Genomic DNA, 20,446 nt, shown 5'->3' with positions numbered 1-20,446 from the left:
TTATAAAGAAATGAAAAAGGTAAGACTGTAAGTGTGTAATGCAATATGAACAACCTACTTAAGGTACAAAATATATGGTAGCTAAAGAAGGAAACTTGAAATCATGAGAGCATTTAAGGGTTGGAAACAGAAAGGAGCCAACTGGAGTAAGTCTGATATTTGCAAATGTATACAAAATTAACTCAGATTGCCCCGAAGATCCAAATAAGGAAAAGCAAAAGAAAGAGATAGCAGCATCTTGACAAAACTCTTCCCTTAGCAAGTGAAAGTATGCCACCACATCTTTTTTTATATTATCTCCACAGCCAGGATTGGGAGCTCCCTCTGCTGGCTATGTTTAAAAAATAAAAGCAATTTGCTTCATCATAATAAGGTGTATTCACAGATGCTTTTTCCAAGATACAAACCTCAGATAGATACCTCAGAAATGAAAACATATTATTATTTATGTTTTAACTTGAATACAATGAAACATATTGGAGAAGTATTATTGGCCAGTAAAACTCAACGAATAGCTCCTGGCCATTTACTTAAACCCTCTCCAGTTTTATTTGGTTGATTAGGATACATTACACAGAGCTTTTGTCTTGGAAAGAGGTCATTATCTGTTGATCCAAACTCTTTGTCCCTTCTGCTTCTAAACTGGCTTGGACCTACTATTCCTTAGACAACTGGTAAACTTAATTTTTCACAAATTAGCTGAGCTCTACAGTGTCCTCCTGGAAGGACTACATCCTGCATACGCTAATATTGTGCAAAAGCCTCTTTACTTCCCCTTGATAATTAGCACCTATCACCCTCCTAACACTTGTATTCCTTTAAGGAATACAGTGCAATTCACCCATAAATGCCATAGGGAACTGTGATCCCTATGCTTAGAGGTATTGTCACCTGCCCTCCTGTTGGCACCACTTCTCCTTCTGGCATTACAAGATCTGTCTTTGCAAGATGTTGCTCGAAGGCATAGCTTGCCATATGGCTGAATTTTCCACACGTTAAGGTGCTCTATTGGTGTAGGAACAACTAGCTGAATCATATATTGCAAAGATGTTTGTCCAGTACAAATGGACTGATTATTTAATTCAAATTTTGCTTGTTCAAGAGCTATCCCTCACCCCTTCATTGTATTATGATTCAGATGGTCAAGGCAAGACAAGCCTCTAGAGAATCTTTATTTATACCAGTACAGTTCTACTTCTGACTCAAGGCAATGAAGAAAGGCCCTGAACTGCATAAGAAAACCCATACTGGGATTAGGCAAATTGTAATATATGGTAAGTATGTGTAGGACCTAGCTGGACATCAAACGCTGGAACTCTAGTCTGTTTTCCCTCATTTCTAGAATAAAAAAAATACAGACGACAGTAAGAATTTCAAAGAAAAGTACTTTTAACGGTGCTCTGCAGTTTCTATTTTACTAATAGCAAAGAATTTGAGGTTGCTTTGTTCTATCATCTCCTTAAAGTTGAGAATGAAACATTACAAGGTTATTCAAAGACCGTTCTTGGGAGGTCATCTCTGATTCAAGCCATTTGGAAGTGTAGATCACACATTATTTTCCTCCACTGAACTGGAAATAGGCTGAGGATCCTCCTGAATATCCCAGCAGAATTTGAAGGGCAGCTTTTCCATCCTCTCCTTAAAGACACGGTCAAACTTTTCATTCTGGGCAACAGTCATGAGGTTCTTCCAGTCCCCAATAGTACCTGGGAAACAATGGTTAAAAATATGTCATCAGTTTTCGTATTCAATTAAACTAGAGGCTATGTCATCCTTTAAACCTACAGGCTTAAAGGAGGCAGTTCTAAGAGTGGAGAAGGACAGTGTCCATGGTAGAATGTGAAGAGTTTATACCACCCTCACCCTAAAGAGACCAGTGTGAGCTAGAACAATCCCATTCCCAAAGGATCATTAGACTATTCAGGCAACAGACTGATCATTCAGACAGTCAGATTATATCCATGCCAAAAATCTGCCATAGTGACAAAAACACTACTTTAACATCAGTGGTGGGATTCAAATTTTTTTACTACTGGTTCTGTAGGTGTGGCTTGGTGGGCATGGCTTGGTGGGCGTGGCAGGGGAAGGATACTGTAGAATCTCCATTCCCATCCCACTCCAGGGGGAAGATTATTGCAAAATCCCCTCCCCTCCCCACTCCACTAACCTGCTTTCCAGCTCCATTCTCCTGTGCAGGGCAACAAAAGAAGACCCAGCCAATCAGCTGGGACTTGGGAGGCAGAAAATAGATGGGGGCAGAGCCAGTCAGAGGTGGGATTTGCTGGTTCTCTGAACTACTCAAAATTTCCGCTACTGGTTCTTCAGAACTGCTCAGAACCTGCTGAATACCACCTCTGTTTAACATTGGTATATCTAAGAAAGACCTATGGCTGCCTCAGATGTAGGCTGGTGATGAGACTAGCACAATATCATTGACAGCAGCAGATAGAGTGGTTGTTAGGACACATTTATATCACTTAAGGAGGTGTCTTTCAAATGAAGGCAGTAATCCTGGTTTAAGATGAAGGCTGATATATAAAAACCAGAGTGTGAATTACTATTGATTTACCTTTGCGAAGAAAGCCTCCTTTTCTGCAATCTACAATGTCAGGAGGCATGAATGTGTAGTTTGCTCTAGAATCCACTTTCATGTTATCAAATGTAGCTTTATCCACCACATCATCCACCTCCTTTCCAGTTAGTTTTTTTCCTAGGAAGTTGCATATTTTCAGTACAGAACTTCTCAGATCCTGCAATTTGATACAGCTTTACATTAGGTCATCCATAACAATGAGGAAAAAAAAAAAAAAAACAAAAACCTAAAACAAATCCAACACCCAATTTCAATTTTTTTTATAAATAAAAAAAAAAAAAATTAAAAAAAAATATTTTTATTAAAAAATTTAAAAAAATAAAAAAAAAAAAAAAAAAAAAAAAATAAATTTAAAATTTTTTTTAAGGATTTATAATAAAAATTATTTTTATATTTTTTTTTTTTTTTTTTTAACATCATCTTCTTTTATTTCCTTCTATTACACAAAAAACCATAATAAATATTAATTTTTTTTTTTAAATTTATATTCCATTAAATTAAAACTATATATTTCAACTTTTTCAAATTCCATCATTCTTATTTTTATTTAATTTTAATTCAATTTTCACAATAAAAATTTTTTTTTTTTTTTACTTTTAAATTTTATTTTTTTTTATTATTTTTTACTAAAAACTTAACCCCTCCTACAGAGAACTCACAAAAAAAAGGAATGAAAAATAACATCTCTCTCCTTTTTTACCAAAAAAATATTCCCCATTTCCCTTTTTCAAAAACCCCTTGTGTTTCAAGGTTTTTCACATTATTTTTTAATATACATTTTACTTTTTCTTTTTTTCATAAAAAAAGAAGAGAATATTGAAATCACCCTTATAAGTGTACTTTTTATTTTTTTTTTTTTAACTACTTAAAATAAAAAAAAAAAAAAAAAAATTATTTTTAATTAAATTTAATTTTTTTTTAATTTTATTTTTTTTTTTTTTTTTTGGTATTTTATTTTTTCATTTAATTTTTCTTCCCAAATTTTTATTTTTTTTTTTTTTTTTTTTTTTTTTTTTTTTTTTGTTTTAATTATTTAAATCAAAGGTGGGGGGCCCCCAAACAACAAAACAAGGGGGGGGGGAGGGGAAAAGGGGAAACGTAAAGGAGTTGGTTGGTTTTGGTCCCTAGCGGGGGTTTTTTTTTTTGTTCTTTTTTTTTTTTTTTTTTTTTTTTTTTTTTTTTTTTTTTTTTTTTTTTTGGTTTTTTTTGATTTTTTTTTTTTTTTTTTAATTTTTAAAATTTATCCATATTTCTTTCTTTTTTTTTTTTACTTATTATTACTTTTTTTATTTTTTTTTTTTTGGGTGTTTTTTTTTTTTTATTTTTTTTTTTTCCTTTAGTTATTTCATTACACATTTACAGGTCTTACCCTTTTCATTTCTTCATAAGAAAGAAAGAGAATATTGAAATCACCCTTATGAGCGTACCGGCCTTCTACATGGTCTAGCCACAATCTACCAGGCACTGATAGGAGAGAAATGAAACTCTCTACTTTTCAAATGAACATATTAACTTTTGTTAATTTTAGATTCTGTTCATCCATTCCCAATACAATCACTCCCTGATTTTAAACCAACAACTTACCTCTCTCTGTTTTTCTCCTCCTTATTAAATAGATCATAGTAGAGTTCTTCTCATTCTCCCTTAATAGCTGTCTTCTCTTGCCTCTCCCATCCCCTTTTGCATCATGAATTGTCCTAGGAGTCCTTCATTCATTTCTATTCATTCATCCCTACTCAATCATCCCATTATAAGCTGTTTTCATAGAGTTTACACAAATTATTGCATGAATATCAAGACTCATTGTTCTTATCTTATATTAGGGGACAGGGCGAGTTGTTTGCTCTTTGTAGGAAGTGGATTGAAATGTATTCATAATCTCTTATCCAAGACAAAAATTGGGAAAACATGTCATGATTAAGTTCTTCTTACCTTTGCCAGACAAAAACCACTCCAAGAATGTATCAAAATCTTTTGGTGTTTCCCTTACAGGTGTAATTTTGGTAAAATGATAGGTAGAAACTAAGACATCCTTTGGATTTCTAAACACATAAATAATCTGTAGAAGAAAAATGATCATATCTAGTCAAAAAGTGGTCATCAGACTCCAAGTGGAGTGAATTCAGCTTCAGACAGCAGGAACAAAGGGGGATGGATGAAAGTCTTCCTTGAAGCTCAGTAGACCTTAGGGGGGCCTCTGGAGGTCAGAACTCCATTTCTACTTTATTTCACAATATGTTAACTGTCCATGAATGAAATCTCTATCTACCCATGTTTTCCAAAAATAAGACCAGGTCTTATTTTGTTTTGGGGCCCAAAATAAGCATTAGGGCTTTTTGGGGGGGAGGGGGTGTCTTATTTTTTTCCCCATGTATGGGAGGCCCATTTTTTCTGCTTTCTCACAGCGAGGCAGGAGGCCACATGGCATAGCAATGCCACTGCCATGAGGCAGGAGTGGAGCTGACCCATGCACCCTGCACTGGTTTACCTCAGGCCATGCCACCCACATCCCAACACCTGCCTCGCCTTGGTAGCCAAGACCCCCGCAGTCAGGCCACCCAACCCAAACACCTGCCTCACAAGCTGGTAGCCAAATGGTAACAGTTCATAAAACAAGTGCAGTATGTGCTATTCTTGGATCACACACAACTGCCCACGCTGTTGCATTTTGTACCAGTTAAAGCTTCTGAATGCCTTTAAGGGCATCCCCATGTAAAGATGTTATGGTAGTCGATTTGGGAGATGATAAGGGTATGAGTGACACAGGGTGGAATGTTCAGATTTGAAAACAAAAGGTAACATTCCTAAACAAAAGGTAGCCTTCCAGATTTGTTAAGATTATATCTAGCCATGCAGCATAAAAGTTACAATCCACCTGGAAAAGGTAAGATTAAGATCTCTATATATGGAACTTTAATTTGTTTCTTAGCCTATTTCTGGCAGGCAGGACATTCTGGGTTCCCTGTTTTGTCTGAGGTCTTATCTCTTGTACTTCAAATCTTGTCAGCACACACCAAACAGAAAGGAGCAATGTACTATCTGTGTCTTTGCCCTTGCCTATTTGTCAATAAAACATTCAGATTTAGAGATAAAAGAAGACAGACAGCTCCACGGTCCATCCCAGAATACCTAGGTCCTACCTTTCCTCTTTTATTTTGTAATCCTTTGGGTACTAAATAGTAGGGCAGATGGGAAGTAAAGAGACGAGGTGATGGGCGAGTGGAAAAATCTATGTGGAAAATATTACACTCCAGCCATGGAGCTCTATCAATCAGGGTAGTATTTTCAGTTCCATCTCGATGACCTTCATGAAGAATCAAGCTCACAATATTTTGAGTCCATATTGTACCTGCAAATAAACAGCTAAATTAATTCATGCAGAGTCATTGTTATTTGGACAATGCTGAAATTATGCAAAACATACGTTCTTATCAGAAAGATAGTAAACATTTCAGAGACACATAAAAATAGTGAATGTTTTTCGATATTCTAGCTTCTTCTAGAACAAGGGTCACCAACCTTTTGGATCTTGGAAACCACCAAACTCATAATTTTAAATCCCACGGACCACTAATATGAATTTTGACTGATGGTGGCTTGCTGACGTTGGTGGGAAAGTCAGTCCCATATTCCAGAGCTGCAGTAGTCACAGGACTGGCCCTTTGGTCATCCCGGAGCAGCTGCTCCTCCACCCGGGTGCACCAGCCTGCCATGGATAGGAGGAGCTGCTCCGGGATGACCAAAGGGCCAGTCCTGTGACTACTGTAGCTCTGGAATATGGGACTGACTTTCCCAACGTCAGCAAGCCCCCCCGGGGTGCATTCCCTCCCAGCCGTTGGTCTTACCTTCCGGTTTTACCTCACATGGCTCTACTCAAGGTAAAGTCTGTGGTCAGGGGGGTGGGCAGGGTGGGGTCTAGCGGGGTGGGCAGGCCATGTGGGTAATGCAGCCTTATGTTCCAGTGGAGCCTGGATTAATTGCTTTGGGGGGAGTGCTTTGGGGGGACATTTCTCTGTGGACCACCTACATTTTCTCGCGGACCACCAGTGGTCCCCGGCCCACTGAATAATTCATAGATGTATGAGAGAAAGTTAGCTCTGCAAAGTAAAATAAATTAAAATTGGTCAAAATGAAGATTTAGCAGCTTTATTTTCTACATTTCCTACAACTTCTAAAAAAATGCCAAATGTTAAAATTTGGTTACAGCACAGCAAAGTTGCAGTGACCAAAATATTATAACCAGATACAAGATTAACTCTTTCTCGGAAGCTATCTTTAAACTTACCAGATTTGGGATATGTGATTATAAATATATCATCATCTTGGATTTCAAATCTTTCCAGTGAATCTATGCTTACAGGTGACACCCCTTCTACAAAATAGCATCCTTTGTGTTTATACAGGAATTTATTTACTGGTTCCATTATTTGACCTGTTGATATAATAATAGAGTAATTGACAATTGTTCCCACATTTATGGTCAACAATGTATTAACTCTTTTTTAAAAAATCATGCTTCCTGGAAACATAAAGAAAAACAAAATATATTAGATCAGTTTCTGTAGAAGAGGCAGAGCCTCGGGGCAGAGTCAAGAGAGGAATAAGCCTGGGGTCTTTACGTTTCCACAAGCAGTCTATGAAGAATTATGGACTTACCAAATATGAGATGCAAACCTTATTGTTCATACCTGGATTACAGTTTTAGATTAATCATATATGTTTCCATTCTATGTATAAATGGGCACTCTATATGAATAATTTAAAAATTGAGCAGTATTATTCTGTGTGGTCAAATTTTACCATTGCATTTAAAAATTGGGTTGAGTGACTTTTCAATATTTAACATAAGCTGCTATATCCATCTCAAAATAAGCATTTAATTAACTAACATGCTAATGATTAACTTTCTACCTCTGGATTTTGCCTGGACATTCTTGACAGCAGCTTAAGCTAAATGCCACCTTTCCTTGTTTAATAAGAGGCCCACTTAAAAATTCTTCAACCACATCAGTGACACTTCTTACATAAGAAGCATTTGTGGTCAGTCTCCTTAGCTCTTTGCTAATGGATAGCCAAGCCAGTGTTGAATGGTTAATTTCAGCAAAGGCACAAATAATGTAATTAACATGGAGTAGCTCCAACTGAAGCAAATTCATGGCTCACTTGCAAAACCTCTACTAATTTGATAAATTTGATAAAATTTGATAGATGAGTCTATCATCTGCACCTCTATATAACTGTCTGGTTTGGTTCTGCAACCCAACAGGACAGATACAGACTTCAGAGGATAATTAGGACTGCAGAAAAAACAATTACCACCAACCTGCCCTCAATCAAGGACCTGTATACTGCACAAGTCAAAAAGAGGGCTATGAAAATATTTACAGACCTCTCACATCCCAGACATAAACTGTTTCAACTCCCTCCCTCAAAACGACGCTATAGAGGACTGCACACCAGAAGAACTAGACACAAGAACAGTTTTTCCCGAAAGCCATCAGTCTGCTAAACAAATAATTCCCTCAACACTGTTCAATTATTTATAAAGTCTGCACTACTATTACTATTAATTTTCTCATCACTCCTTATCACCCATCCCCTCCCACTTGTGACTGTATGATAGTAACTTTGTCGCTTGTATCCTTACGATTTATATTGACTGTTTCCTAGTATGATTTGATTGCTTATTGTGCCCTATGACTATTATTAAGTGTTGTACCTTATGATTCTTGACTCTTGACGAATGTATCTTTTCTTTTATGTATACTGAGAGCATTTGCACCGACAAATTCCTTGTGTGTCCAATCACACTTGGCCAATAAAGAATTCTATTCTATTCTATTAATAAGCTAGACTCAATGTATTAAGGCAATATTCTACATATATTTCATAGGAAGGTTCAGTTTTGTACAGGCATTTATGCGTGCACATAAAATGAAAGCTGTAGGTTTTGGAAGGGTGTAGTATATATTGTGTAACTGAGTGGGAAAATATATTACACAAGTAAATGTATTACACAAGAAATAATTTCATGGTGCAATGTAGTGTCATAGTCTTTGATATTAATTTCTGTAGATACTGATGACAACTTGGATATCACCAAGTTGTCTAATTGCTTTCTGCATATAAGGTCAAATTATCTACATTCAGTTAATTGTTAAGCTTTAGGAATGTTGTAAATCCTAATTTTATGCAAAATTACGTAATTGCTCTTATTCAAATAGATGTTGGGAAATATTTGCATCTCAATGCAAATTTCATTAGTTCAGATAAAATGGTTGTCCAAACATTCTGACAGTAATAGTCAAATGTAAGAGTTCAGAACTTTATCTGCCTTTTGACTTCAGATTACTTAGTGCCCATAGTCTAACTATCCATTTTATCTCTTCAGAATTGCTGTTAAACTTTAACCAGATTCATATATGTTTTAGCTGCAGGAACCTCATCACTGAAAGTTATTTATAGTTGTCTCAAAGGTGTTTTTTCAAAAGACAACTAGACTTAATTTTGCCTTGAAGATATTTAGTTTCTTATCTAAGAAGCTTCTTCAGTTTTGGAAGACCTTCTTGGATGAGAAGTGTGCTGTCCAGACAGTATATAGTAATGGGAATTGAGATAGTTAAGTTAGAATTGAGAGCTGTCCCCTTAAGGGAATGCCTCATGGTAAATGTAGTTAATGCATTCTGGAAAATGTAGTTTATGTCATGTGGTCACAACTGTAATCCTGATTGGTCACTGAATTGACCCTTGGCTGGGTTGTGGGGGTTCCTTCACTCTTGCTCGGACCCCAGCATCGTGCTGGCGTCTCTCCCTTTTGCTCCACCACTATGGGATGAAAGATCACTATTCTTTTACACTATGAAGATGACTATGCAAAGATTTGGACATTAAGATGAATCTCAATGTAACCGTGAGTTATATTTGAGGATGCCTGGTGAACCAATAAAGAAACTTTGTATGGAAGCCTTTGTAGAGTTTAATCTGTCTATCTTTATATTCAGCTAGTAATTAAAGGACAGAACAAGAAGTGAAATGTCTTCAATGAAAAATGAAGAATGTCTGGTCGCTTTTTGAAAAAGCACCTTTGGGACAACCATGATCTGGATGACTGAGAATCTCCATAGACGTTTATGGATGCCTGTCACTTGGCATATATGGGACACCTCTGCTCCATAAGTGACACTGGTTGCCAGTATGCATCTGTTTTCAATTCAAGGTACTGATAGTTTTAAAACCATTCATGGTTTGGGGACTAAGTTATTCGCAGGACCATCTCCCCCTAGTTATATCTCCCTGTCCTACTAGATCTGGCAGGAGAGGCATTTTTTGGATCCCGATCATTTAGGGAGTATTATGTGTCAGGACTCAAGAGTAGAGGCTTTCTGTCTTGACACTCTGGAACATCATTCCCCCAGATAACAGTTCGCTATGACCTTGCTGGCCTTTTCTGAATCCTTGAAAACTTGGTTTTGTAGTTTGGGCATGGACCCCCATTTGAGCCTCTAATCATGGCTGTGTTCATTGTGGCTGGTTGATTTTTCTTGGCTGCTATATCATGATCATTGATTTTGTTATACTGTTTTTAACTTGTTTTTAAGTATTGCTAGCTGGCCAGAGATACATGTTTGAGATGAGTGGCCATATTATTATTACCTTTATTGTCAGTGGACAACATGTGTAGAATGAGATTGGCTGAGCCTCCCTTCGTGCACCCCCCCCCCCAACACAACTCACAGTGGGGACAGAAGTCCCTAATCCAGTCCCAATCTTATTACACTATGTGACCTTGTTGCACAATGCGCTGGCCCCGCAAGTCTATCATACTATGTTGACATGAAGTTATTTTTCATTCAGAAGTCTGACAGCCCACGGGTAGAAACTGTTCTTCAGCCTGTTGGTGCGGCTGGTTATGCTTCTATATCCTACCAGATGGTAGGAGAGTGAAGAAGTGCTGACCGGGATGTGAGTCGTCCCTGAGAATTTTCCTCACTCTTCTAAGGCAGCGAGCCCTAGCGATGTCATCTAGTGGCATCAGGGAACAGCCCACATTGTTTTGTGCTATGCTCACCACCCTCTGTAATGGCTTTCCATCTGTGGAAAGGGAACTTCACGAGGACAGTGGTGTCACCCAAGCAGGAAAAAGCCCAAAGGGAACATCAGGCCAGCCATAAAAAAAACTTGCATAGGAAAAGGAATCAAATAAAAGGTATTAAAGAAGCCTCTTAGATAAAAGCCCAAATAATTAAGAAAACTTGGGAAACAAGAAAAGAAAACCCTTACAAACACAAGACATGCCAAATCAGCAAAACAAACAGACAAAAGACACAAAATATATCACAAAGGAGACAGACAGGAGATTGCTACAAAACAAATATAAGAAGCCATTAAGCTAAAAGAGATTAGGACGAAACCGATAATGCAATCAAACCACCCCGCAAAGTTTGCCTTCCGCACCCCGCGGAGTTTACCCTCCGGTGGAAATCAAAACAACCCCTGACAGGATTTAAAACATTAAGAAATACAAACACAAGCACTCACACACGAAAGGAGAAACAAGGTATAAAAATCAGGGACTTACCATACGAAGCTAGCTAGCCCAGGAATGCAGCCTCCTCGCTATCTCTCGCCTTCCTGAAAAATAAAAAAGATCCGGCTTTCAAGCAGTTGTCCATATCCTTGCGCCGGAGCTCTCCCAGCGGGAAAATTTGAATCCTCGGAAGAAAGGCATTTTGACAGCCTTTCAACACATCCGTGGCTGTCAAGCCAGCATCCACACCGTAATGCAGTATGTGAGGATGCTATAAAACAAATAGTAAGTAAAAGAACAAAGCAAAAAACCTTTCTCCTTTGTCTGTAAGACCAGTGATAATCCATTTGAGAAATTGTATACATACACACTTCCTGCTCACACTAACCCACAGATCAGTATAAGAAAGTTGTAAAAGTATGGCACAAATGGCCAATAATAAGAGTGTATGCAGGTAGTCCTCAATATACAACCACAATTGATCTTGGAATTATGGTCATAAGTAATTCTGGTTATAAATTGGGTCACCGTGTGATTTAACTCTACTGCATCTGCCTTTCTCAGATATGGTCATTAAATGAACATGAGGGTTAAGTTGAGCACAAAATGCCCCCAGGAAATCCTGGGAGCTAGAGGCCCATCACCAGCAGGGTCCAAACAGAATAAGCAGCAACAAGCTTTACAAAGCCAAAAACAGCCCAGCAGGAAGGAAGTGCTTAGCTGGATTAGGGCCAAAGCATTCCCTTCTGATCCTGATCCCAAACAAGCCTACATACTTCTACATCTAGGGTCTTCAAACTTGGCAAGTTTAAGACTTGTGGACTTCAACTCCCAGAATTCCTGAGCTAACATGACTGGATGAGGAATTCTGGGAGTTGAAGTCCACAAGTCTTAAAGCTGTCAAGTTTGAAGGCCCCTGTACATACAGAAGCCCTGATGTTTTGAACTCTTGCTTGTGGGTTAGCTGGCAGTAAGGAGACTGCAGGAGGCCTAGCCTTCCTCTGTTAAGGAGAACTGAACTCCCTGCATGCAAAGGTGGCAGCTGCCAGACAAAACTTTTCCCTTGTTTTAACCTCACCCTCCTGCACAAACCACTTTTTTTCAGTGAAGAAAGCAATAAAAAAAAAAGGCTGGGACAAACTTGTTGATCTTTCTCTTCCCCCCCAGTGGTGCTTTGGTGGAATTAAGCTAAACTCTGCCTCTGCTCTCCAATCTCTGTCTCCTTGTTTAACTTAATTTGCTAAATTTACCACGTGCACCTAGAAAGAGGAGGACAAAATCTGTAAGTGACTTACCTTGATGAGTGACTGGCAGGCTGAAGAGTAGAAGAAAAAAATCTTCTAGGGATTTAAATGGGAGGTGGGGGAGCTGAACACACACACACCCCTTTAGAAAATGTTTTACTGCTTGTCTGACTTCTTTTATGACCCAGTTTTTACTACGGCTATTTGCTACATGTGTTTTGGCAGTTTCTCCGTTCAGCTCTCCACACAAACAACAGCTGGAATTTTTTTTATTTTTTATTTTTTGCTTCTTTCATTCCCCCCGCCCTTTAAAATTTTTTACTCCACCCTTTCCCAGCACAACCAGGAACTGCTTATGTTCGAACAAGCACTGTGAGCCGCCTTATGGATAAATGCAAATCTGTGGTTCATGTTTGTGATAGGCATGCCCAGGGCACATCCAGACATATCAGAATTCATATATGCGTCTATTTAAAGTGATTCTGCACCCATGCTGAGTGCTAGGCTAGTCATTTACAGGCCGCTGTGAAATCCAGCAGTTCAAACTTCTGTGTGTGTTTGAAAATAATACAGCAGCCTTAGATTCCAAAGTGTTTAATAATGATTCTACAAATTATTCTTAAATACCATCAACATGTGGGGCAACTCAAGGTCTCTGCTAACAGAACGCAACAAAATCTGTTGTTGGGGTTTTGATAAAAATGATTTCTTCAGATTGATTTTGTGTGGATGTTTTATACCAGCGGCTGCCAACTTTTTGGGCACCAGGAACCTGTTCCGTGGGAAAAGAATTTTCCGTGGACTGGAAGGGATGTGTTTTATTGTGTGCCTGCATCCTGCAGATGGGGCTTTGTTGGTTTGTGTGGCCCAGTTGCTAGCATGCCTTGACTGGGGGAAGGGGACCCCTGTTATAAACCACGTTGTAATTTTAGTGATGAAGAACAGTGGACAACATAGGACATATTCTGTAATTCTCACAAGACAGACTGTGAAATGGCGAACAGACTGAGTAAAAAAATCAGTTTTAATTGTTATGTAAATGCAAATAGAACATTAACAGGATATGTTTTACATTTCACAATCTCTGAATTAACACTCTCTAGATAGTGATTAGCTCAAAGCACCCTGCTTTTATATTCCTATGGTAATTGGAGTCACAAATCTTCTGAAGATTTTTCTGGTGTAGAATATTACCACCACACTATTCTATCAGAAATAACAGAATAATAGAGTTGGAAGGGACCTTGGAGGTCTTCTAGTCCAACCCACTGCAAAAAGCAGGAGCACCTATACCCATAATGGTGAACCTATGGCACATGTGCCGGAAGTGGCACGTGAGAGGTCCCCCAGAAGAGTGCATGCACACACTGCCAGCCGATTGTCGGATATCTGTTGTGCATGCGCAGGGGGAGATGCATGTGCAGGAGACGTGGGTGCATGCACAGGGACGGGGTGCATGGGGGGTTGCATGCGCATGCGTAGGCATCTGGTGTGCATGCAGGGGGTCACACGTGCATGCACTGGGGGGGGGTTGTGTGCACATTGCATCATGGGTGCAGGCACACAGTGTGGAAAAGGTTAGCCATCACTGACCTATACCATTTCAGACAAGGGATCGTCCAATTCAGAGGTGGTATTCAGCAGGTTCTGACCAGAACTGGAGAACCGGTAGCGGAAATTTTGAGTATTTCAGAGAACTGGCAAATACCACCTCTGACTGGCCCCGCCCCCTTTCTATTATCTGCCTCCTGATCAGCTAGGTCTTCTTTTGTTGTCCTGCACAGGAGACGGAGCTGGAAAGCAGGTTGGGGGGGGGAGGGAATGGGATTTTGCAGTAACATTCTTCCTGGAGTGAGGTGAGAATGGAGATTTTACAGTATCCTTCCCCTGCCATGTCCACCCAGGCATGGCACGCCCATCAAGCCATGCCCACAGAACCGGTAGTAAAAAAATTGAATCCCATCACTGGTCTAATGTCTTCTTAAAAACTTCCAGTGATGGAGCACCCACAACTTCTGTGGGTCAGTCCCACTGATTGATTCTGTCTAATTAGCTCTCACTGCTCTAGAAAGTTAGCACCCACCCTTCTCCTAGAAGAATAAAATATTCTAGGAAATATTAAAAAGGCAGAATATCATACCTCCCTGGATGAGAAAAGCAGATACATGCTCTTGGAAAGCAGCCTCCACTTTTATTAATAGCCCCAGAAAGACTGGGCCATCCTATCTACAAGAGAAAAGGCTGGGCCAGCTTATCTACAACACAAAAGACCTTCACCCTTGGGACATAACAGGATTAGCCCTCTACCCATCTTACCACATGGGCCCTGGAAAAATTATATCACCCAGCAAGGTTCAACCAAGCCTGGGACTCAAGACAACCTACAAAGTTACCCCTGCATGGCCCCATGGGTGACAACCAATCAGAATACCTTTCTTTCACAGGAACAGGAAGCGAGTTCAAAGCCCAAGAGAAGCCATGACAGCAACCTTCCCTAACCCAGCTGTACTTGTGAAGGGCCAGGTGAGTCAGCAGCAGGAGAAAGAAGCCAGTGAAGATCAACTGGAGGTGGCAGAGGTGACAAAAGGGCAGAGATGGGATGATAAGATGGATGGAAAAGAATTGAAATGCATTTTGTGATCGTAAATGCGAATGATCTTGGATCCATAGGGGAACTGCAATGGCTGTAACTTTAAGCACTAGGCATTACACCATCTGTTTAGCACCGCGATAACTGAACTTTCGCTGAACAAATGGTTGTTAAGCGAGAACTACCTGTAATTAGAATCCTGCTTTCTTTGCTAAACATTTCAAAGTAAAATCAGACTATTGCTGACTACTGCTTTAATTGTAGGCTGCCCATTGCTCTGCTAAATTAGTAAGACACAGAAGGGAGTGTCCATGATGAAATGCTTTCACAGCAATATATGCTAGACACTCTGGCAGGCTATTATTATGGACATGATGATGCATGCATAAATTAAAAAAAAAACCACAGTGCTAGAGCAAAGTAGAAAGAGAGCTTGATCTAATAGTATGAAAATATAAAAAGGTAGGGATAGAACTATTATTCAGTGACATTTTAATTCAGTTTCTGTATTCTGTAAAATGTCTGAGAGAGAAAGAGAGATGGAGGGAAGGAGAAAAAGAAAGAAAGAAAGGAAGGAAGGAAGGAAGAAAGGAAGAAAAAGAGCTAGCGAGAGAGATTCTTCCGAAGCTTGCGCTACACTATTTGTAGGAGCAGGTTGCTTTAATCCCCTCCTTTACTACAAGCTCTTGCGTCAAACCGGCAGGACGCTTCCAACCGGTTCTGGCGCTTGGCCTGTATGTAACCAGCAGCAGGCCCCGCCTTTTCGACTTGCGGCGGATGGCACGGAGTTGAGCAAGCGCCCTGCTGTCACTGCGGCTCTCCTGTTTTCATCAGCCGCTTAGCAAATTGCAACTTTTCTGTTCCGCCGCCGCCGCCGCTGCTGTTGTTGCTGCTGCCATGGCCTCAGGAAGCAGGCCCCTGCTAGGGCACGTCTGCGTGGTGACTGGCGCTTCGAGGGGCATCGGGAAAGGCGTCGCGCTGCAGCTGTCGGAGGCGGGCGCCACCGTTTATATCACGGCCAGGAACCGGGAAGCTCTGGAGCAAGCGGCGGCGGAGGTGCAAAGCAGGGGCAGCAAGTGCGTGCCGGTGGTGTGCGACTCTACCCGAGAGGAGGACGTGGCGGCGCTGTTCGAGCGCGTCCGAAAGGAGCAAGCTGGCCGCCTGGATGTTTTGGTCAACAGCGCTTTCTCCGCGGTGACCACCCTCTCCAAAGAGATCGGTGTGCCGTTCTGGGAAAGCGAGACGTCCCTCTGGGACCAGGTTAACAACGCAGGCCTGAGAGGCAACTATTTCTGCACGGTTCATGCTGCCCGGCTCATGGTGCCCGCCGGACGCGGTCTCATTGTCATCATTTCCTCGCCCGGTGGGCTGCGGTACATGTTCGACGTCCCGTACGGGGTGGGGAAAGCTGCCTGCGACCGCATGGCGGCTGACTGTGGCGTCGAGCTGCGTCCCTTCGGCGTGGCCTGCGTGTCCCTTTGGCCCGGGCTGGTTCGCACCGAACTGGTCGTGCAGCAAGCGGAGGATGTCCAGAAACTATTCAAGGACCTGCCGGAGCGGCTGGCCAACATGGCGGAGAGTCCCGAAGTGAGCGGGAAATGCGTGGTGGCCTTGGCCTCGGATCCCCAAGTCATGAGGCACAGCGGCAAGGTGCTCCTCAGCCCAGATCTTGCTCGTCTCTACCGGTTTAAGGACGTGGATGGGCGTGACGTCTATAATTATATTTCGGTTCGGAAAATCTTTACCGAATTGATGCCCAAACTGTCTTTCCTTTTCTGGTTCATTCCCTCCTTTATCACTTTCCCTAAGTGGGCCCTTACTCTTTATTCCAGCAAGTTTGCGATCTACCCTCCCATTCAGCCGGCGGATTTTAAACCGCTTAAAAAAGACTGATCCGTGTGGTGCAGGCCTTAGGAGCATGTTTGAAAACAAGGGCAATCTTTCCTTTGTGAAAAAAAAATGATTGTTTTGATCGGGTCGTTCTCTGATTAGTTCTCTGATTTCATCTCTTAAAAATCAAGAAAAGCGAATTATTTGCAGGAAAGGGGTTTACTCTTCTAAAAGTTCATTTGAAGAATTGCTCTGAAAGGAAAGCTTTAGGAGACAATTTCTTATTCTCTTTAAGATCTGCTTCAGTGTTTTTGAGACAGCATTACCTGCTAAGTTACTTAATATTTCTGTACTATCTAAAACACAGGGTTTGGGATTTATGAAAGAATCATTCACATACTTGAGTGATGGAGCTACTTACAACTAAGAATACTGTACTTAAAAGATGTCAAGTCACCTAGGAGAAATGCTTGTTTTGTTTTTATCTTTGTTGAGCACATTTAAATACTCTGCCAGAGCCTGTTTGTATCCCAGTCTTCAATATTTTGTTTCCATAAAAACAATTGTCAGTTTGAAATACATGTGATATTACGAAGTTTACTTAAAACAAAAATCAAAACTTTTAAAGAAAAGGGTTCTTCTCCTGCCAAGTCCCAAGGTGAAGCTTGGGGGAGGAAATCCTTTTATATGTCTCTTTTTCAGCATTCAAAAGATTCCAGAATTCTGTTCATTCCAAAGCCAAATATTAGCAGAGTTAGTCCTGATGAAAGAAAAGCCCATAGAGACAGCCCATATTAAGCCTTATCGTATACTCAAATCAGCAAATATATTAGCAAATGTAACTAGAGCCATGTCAGAACAAAGTTTATTAAAAACCATTTTGAAACAGATAAGGGGGCATAGAACAAAGTCCTGAATAAGGAGTACAGGGGGTGGGGAAAAGAAACACCTCACTGTTCAGTTTATTGTCTGTATAATTCCCAAAGAAGCAAGTTCTTGTAGTGAAGGACAAGCTTGTTCTTTTCATAAATAAACCATTGTTTGTTCCTAAAAGGTCTAAGGAAGCTGATGCTTGCTCGCTTGCTAAGTTTTGTATTCTGTTGAGAACCCTGTGACCACAAATCAATAAAACTTAAAAAGCTCCACAGCTATTTGATTTTCTTGATTTACATTGGAATTAAAGGGAATGTTTTTCTTGCAGCCATTTAAAGATTTTTTCAATAGTTAAACTTCTTCATTGCTTAGCACTTTTCATTCAATGGAATAGTTAAAAAGGCCAGAAAAAAGAGAAAGTTGATTTTTGAAATATGGTGATATTCCTAAATGCAAGGAGCGGGGCGGGGGGGGGGGGAGAGGTAGATTGGCGTTATAAAATTGTGCTAGGGAAAGCAATGAGGAGGAAACCCAATTTTCCCCCAATCCATACTACTTTGATACCCATGATATCTCTTCTCCTAATTATTCCTTTCCCTACTTATTTTTGTTCCTGCTCTATTTTTGAAAACTTTACCATAATTAGAAAACATTAACAAAATTATTTGGGGATTCAATGTGACCATTGATAGGTAGAACAGCAACTGTGGAGGCTTGGTTCTAAAATAATTGATAAAATCACCCAATTGCAAAAGGCAGCTTTACTTGGAACAGTTTATATATTGTGTTACATTTAATATTATTAAACATCTTCCCTATCTTAGATCCTTGGGAAGGGCTCAATAGCTACAATAAAACTGACTAATCTGAAAATGTGGCGGATTGTGCAACAAACTATAATAATAAAGTTGCATGCCAAGCAGATAAGACCTGGCAAAGGCTAAGAGCAGGAAAACTGAAGAGACAGAAGAACTAATTCTGATTGCACAAGACCAAGCCTTAAGAACAAAGAAAGCAAGAATTAAGAAGACAGCAACAGTAAACAAATGTCACCTCTGCAAAGAAGCTGAAGAAACAGTGGACTACCCTGTTAGTTGCTGCAAGAAGATTGGACCAACTGACTACAAACAACAGCATGACAAAGTAGCAACAACAATGCATTGAAAGATGTGCAAGAATACCACAAAAACCATAAAATAAAGAAAGTAATAGAAAATGAAGAAGCTAAAGTGCTGTGGGACTTGAATATTCAAACAGAAAAGCACCTGCCACATAACCCCCAGACTTAATCATTGTCAATAAGAAAGACAAGGTCTCAATAGCGGATGTGGCAGTACCTAGGGACAGCAGAATATAAGAGAACTGGAGAAAAATTGCAAAATACAAAAGAGATGCAAATAAAAATAGAACATCTGTGACAAAAGAAAACAAAGATGTCTTGTGTGCAATCTCAAATATCTGGAGCAGCACTTGAACACCATCAGCATTGACAAAATCACCACCAATTAATTGCAAAAGGCAGCTTTATTGATAGTAAAACTTGAGTTATTTATAAAAAAATTAAGGATTATAAATAAATGCCAACTTTTTTTTCTAACCTTGCCAATCACACAATGTATTGGCTTCCGAGGTTTTAGCAATAGTAAGAAAGAAGTCTGCCTTAGAACAGGCGTGTCAAACTCGATTTTATTGAGGGCCACATCAGAGTTGTTTGACCTCGGGGGAGGCAGTGTGTGTGGACAGGGTGGGCATGGCCAGTTCAACACCACCCGTGTCAGGAGTGCCTGTGGTCGAGCCCTCTTCCAGTGAAAACAGGCTCCCAAGTTCCATTTTCACCTGCAACGGCCGCCTCAACCCTCTTCCAGCAAACAGCTCCGGGGGGGCCATCCGCAGTCCTTGCGAGCTCTGTTTTAGCTGGCAGCAGCACTGTGGTATAGTCCTTCGCTGTTTCCAAGGTGGCCCTGTAAGCCAGATCTAATCCCATGAGCCGGATCAGGCCCCTGGGCCTTGTGTTTGACACCCCTGCCTTAGAATTTCCCATTCTGATGACATATCGCTTCATCTATAGAGATAGTTACTAGATGCATCCTATGACATCTAACTTCGTTTCCCCAAGAACCATAGGTTTGTAGATTACTTAATTACTACCATACTTAATAAAACCAACCAGACAGGTTTTAAGCAAAACCCAACCTCATGTTGAAGCAAGGCCACCTAAAAGTTGCATGATCTAATATTTTAATAGACAAGTGCAGAATATAATGTAAGTCAAGGAATTCCAATAAATTTAAGATATTTATCATTTCCCCTCTTGTAGTCTATATAGTGCTCTTGCAACTAATTTTAAATTAAGAAAAGAGAAACTCAGGTTGAAATTTTTGTTCCGTCCCAGAATTTGCCCTGAGGCTATGTCCAGGAACATGAGTATCTTTCAGTATAATTTTTATTTACAACTGCAACATAATTTTTGTTCCTGCATATATATATATTATTTTCTCCTTGACAACTATCAGAACTCAGGTCACTGAAACAAAGCAAGGGAGAAAGAGGTAACACCTCAAAAGTTCTGACACCATCAGCAAGTTTAATAAGTAGTAAGGATGCCGTGATAACTTGACAAAGATAAATATTGTAGATTAGCTTTCACAGGCTACAGACCATTTTGTCAGGTTCATGCAGTATAATCTTCAGGATATATATGATTGTGTGAGAGAGGCAACACACATGCATCAATGCAAGGATTCCAAGACTTGTTTTACAAGAACGGAGCAATCACTAACTAGAGGCAG

The 20,446-nt window shown here is 40.0% G+C and overlaps 2 protein-coding genes across 2 annotated transcripts; one reads left to right on the top strand and one right to left on the bottom strand.

The window, feature by feature from the left end:
• Window positions 1–1,369: 1,369 nt before the first annotated feature.
• On the bottom strand, window positions 1,370–12,656 carry LOC113411133 (amine sulfotransferase-like). The gene is made up of 7 exons (XM_026666034.2): window positions 12,416–12,656; window positions 6,879–7,025; window positions 5,734–5,942; window positions 4,526–4,652; window positions 3,963–4,057; window positions 2,570–2,750; window positions 1,370–1,706 (listed from the first exon to the last, which is right to left on the bottom strand). Exons 2-7 carry the CDS (start codon window positions 7,015–7,017, stop codon window positions 1,546–1,548), a joined length of 912 nt encoding a protein of 303 aa, XP_026521819.2. The 5' UTR covers window positions 7,018–7,025; window positions 12,416–12,656; the 3' UTR covers window positions 1,370–1,545.
• Window positions 12,656–17,929, top strand: DHRS1 (dehydrogenase/reductase 1). Its single transcript, XM_026666036.2, has one exon. The coding sequence runs from the start codon at window positions 15,852–15,854 to the stop codon at window positions 16,845–16,847; it is 996 nt and encodes a 331-aa protein (XP_026521821.1). The 5' UTR covers window positions 12,656–15,851; the 3' UTR covers window positions 16,848–17,929.
• Window positions 17,930–20,446: the final 2,517 nt, after the last annotated feature.

The sequence above is a fragment of the Notechis scutatus genome, chromosome 1 (genome assembly GCF_049901735.1).
Source record: "Notechis scutatus isolate UNSWTSFEM ecotype Mainland chromosome 1, rNotScu1.2, whole genome shotgun sequence".
NCBI lineage: Eukaryota > Metazoa > Chordata > Lepidosauria > Squamata > Elapidae > Notechis > Notechis scutatus.
The sequence above is the reverse complement of the archived record's forward strand: the minus strand, read 5'-3'. Positions and strand labels throughout refer to the sequence as shown.

What these genes read in the sequence shown, in the direction of transcription:
- LOC113411133 (XM_026666034.2), bottom strand. Translation starts at nt 7,017, where the DNA reads ATGGAACCAGTAAATAAATTCCTGTATAAACACAAAGGATGCTATTTT. An exon ending in AATCACATATCCCAAATCTG is followed by an intron (nt 5,943 to 6,878) that starts GTAAGTTTAAAG and finishes GTTTATTTGCAG; the next exon opens with GTACAATATGGACTCAAAAT. An exon ending in CTTATGAAGAAATGAAAAGG is followed by an intron (nt 2,751 to 3,962) that starts GTAAGACCTGTA and finishes ATCAAATTGCAG; the next exon opens with GATCTGAGAAGTTCTGTACT.
- DHRS1 (XM_026666036.2), top strand. Translation starts at nt 15,852, where the DNA reads ATGGCCTCAGGAAGCAGGCCCCTGCTAGGGCACGTCTGCGTGGTGACT.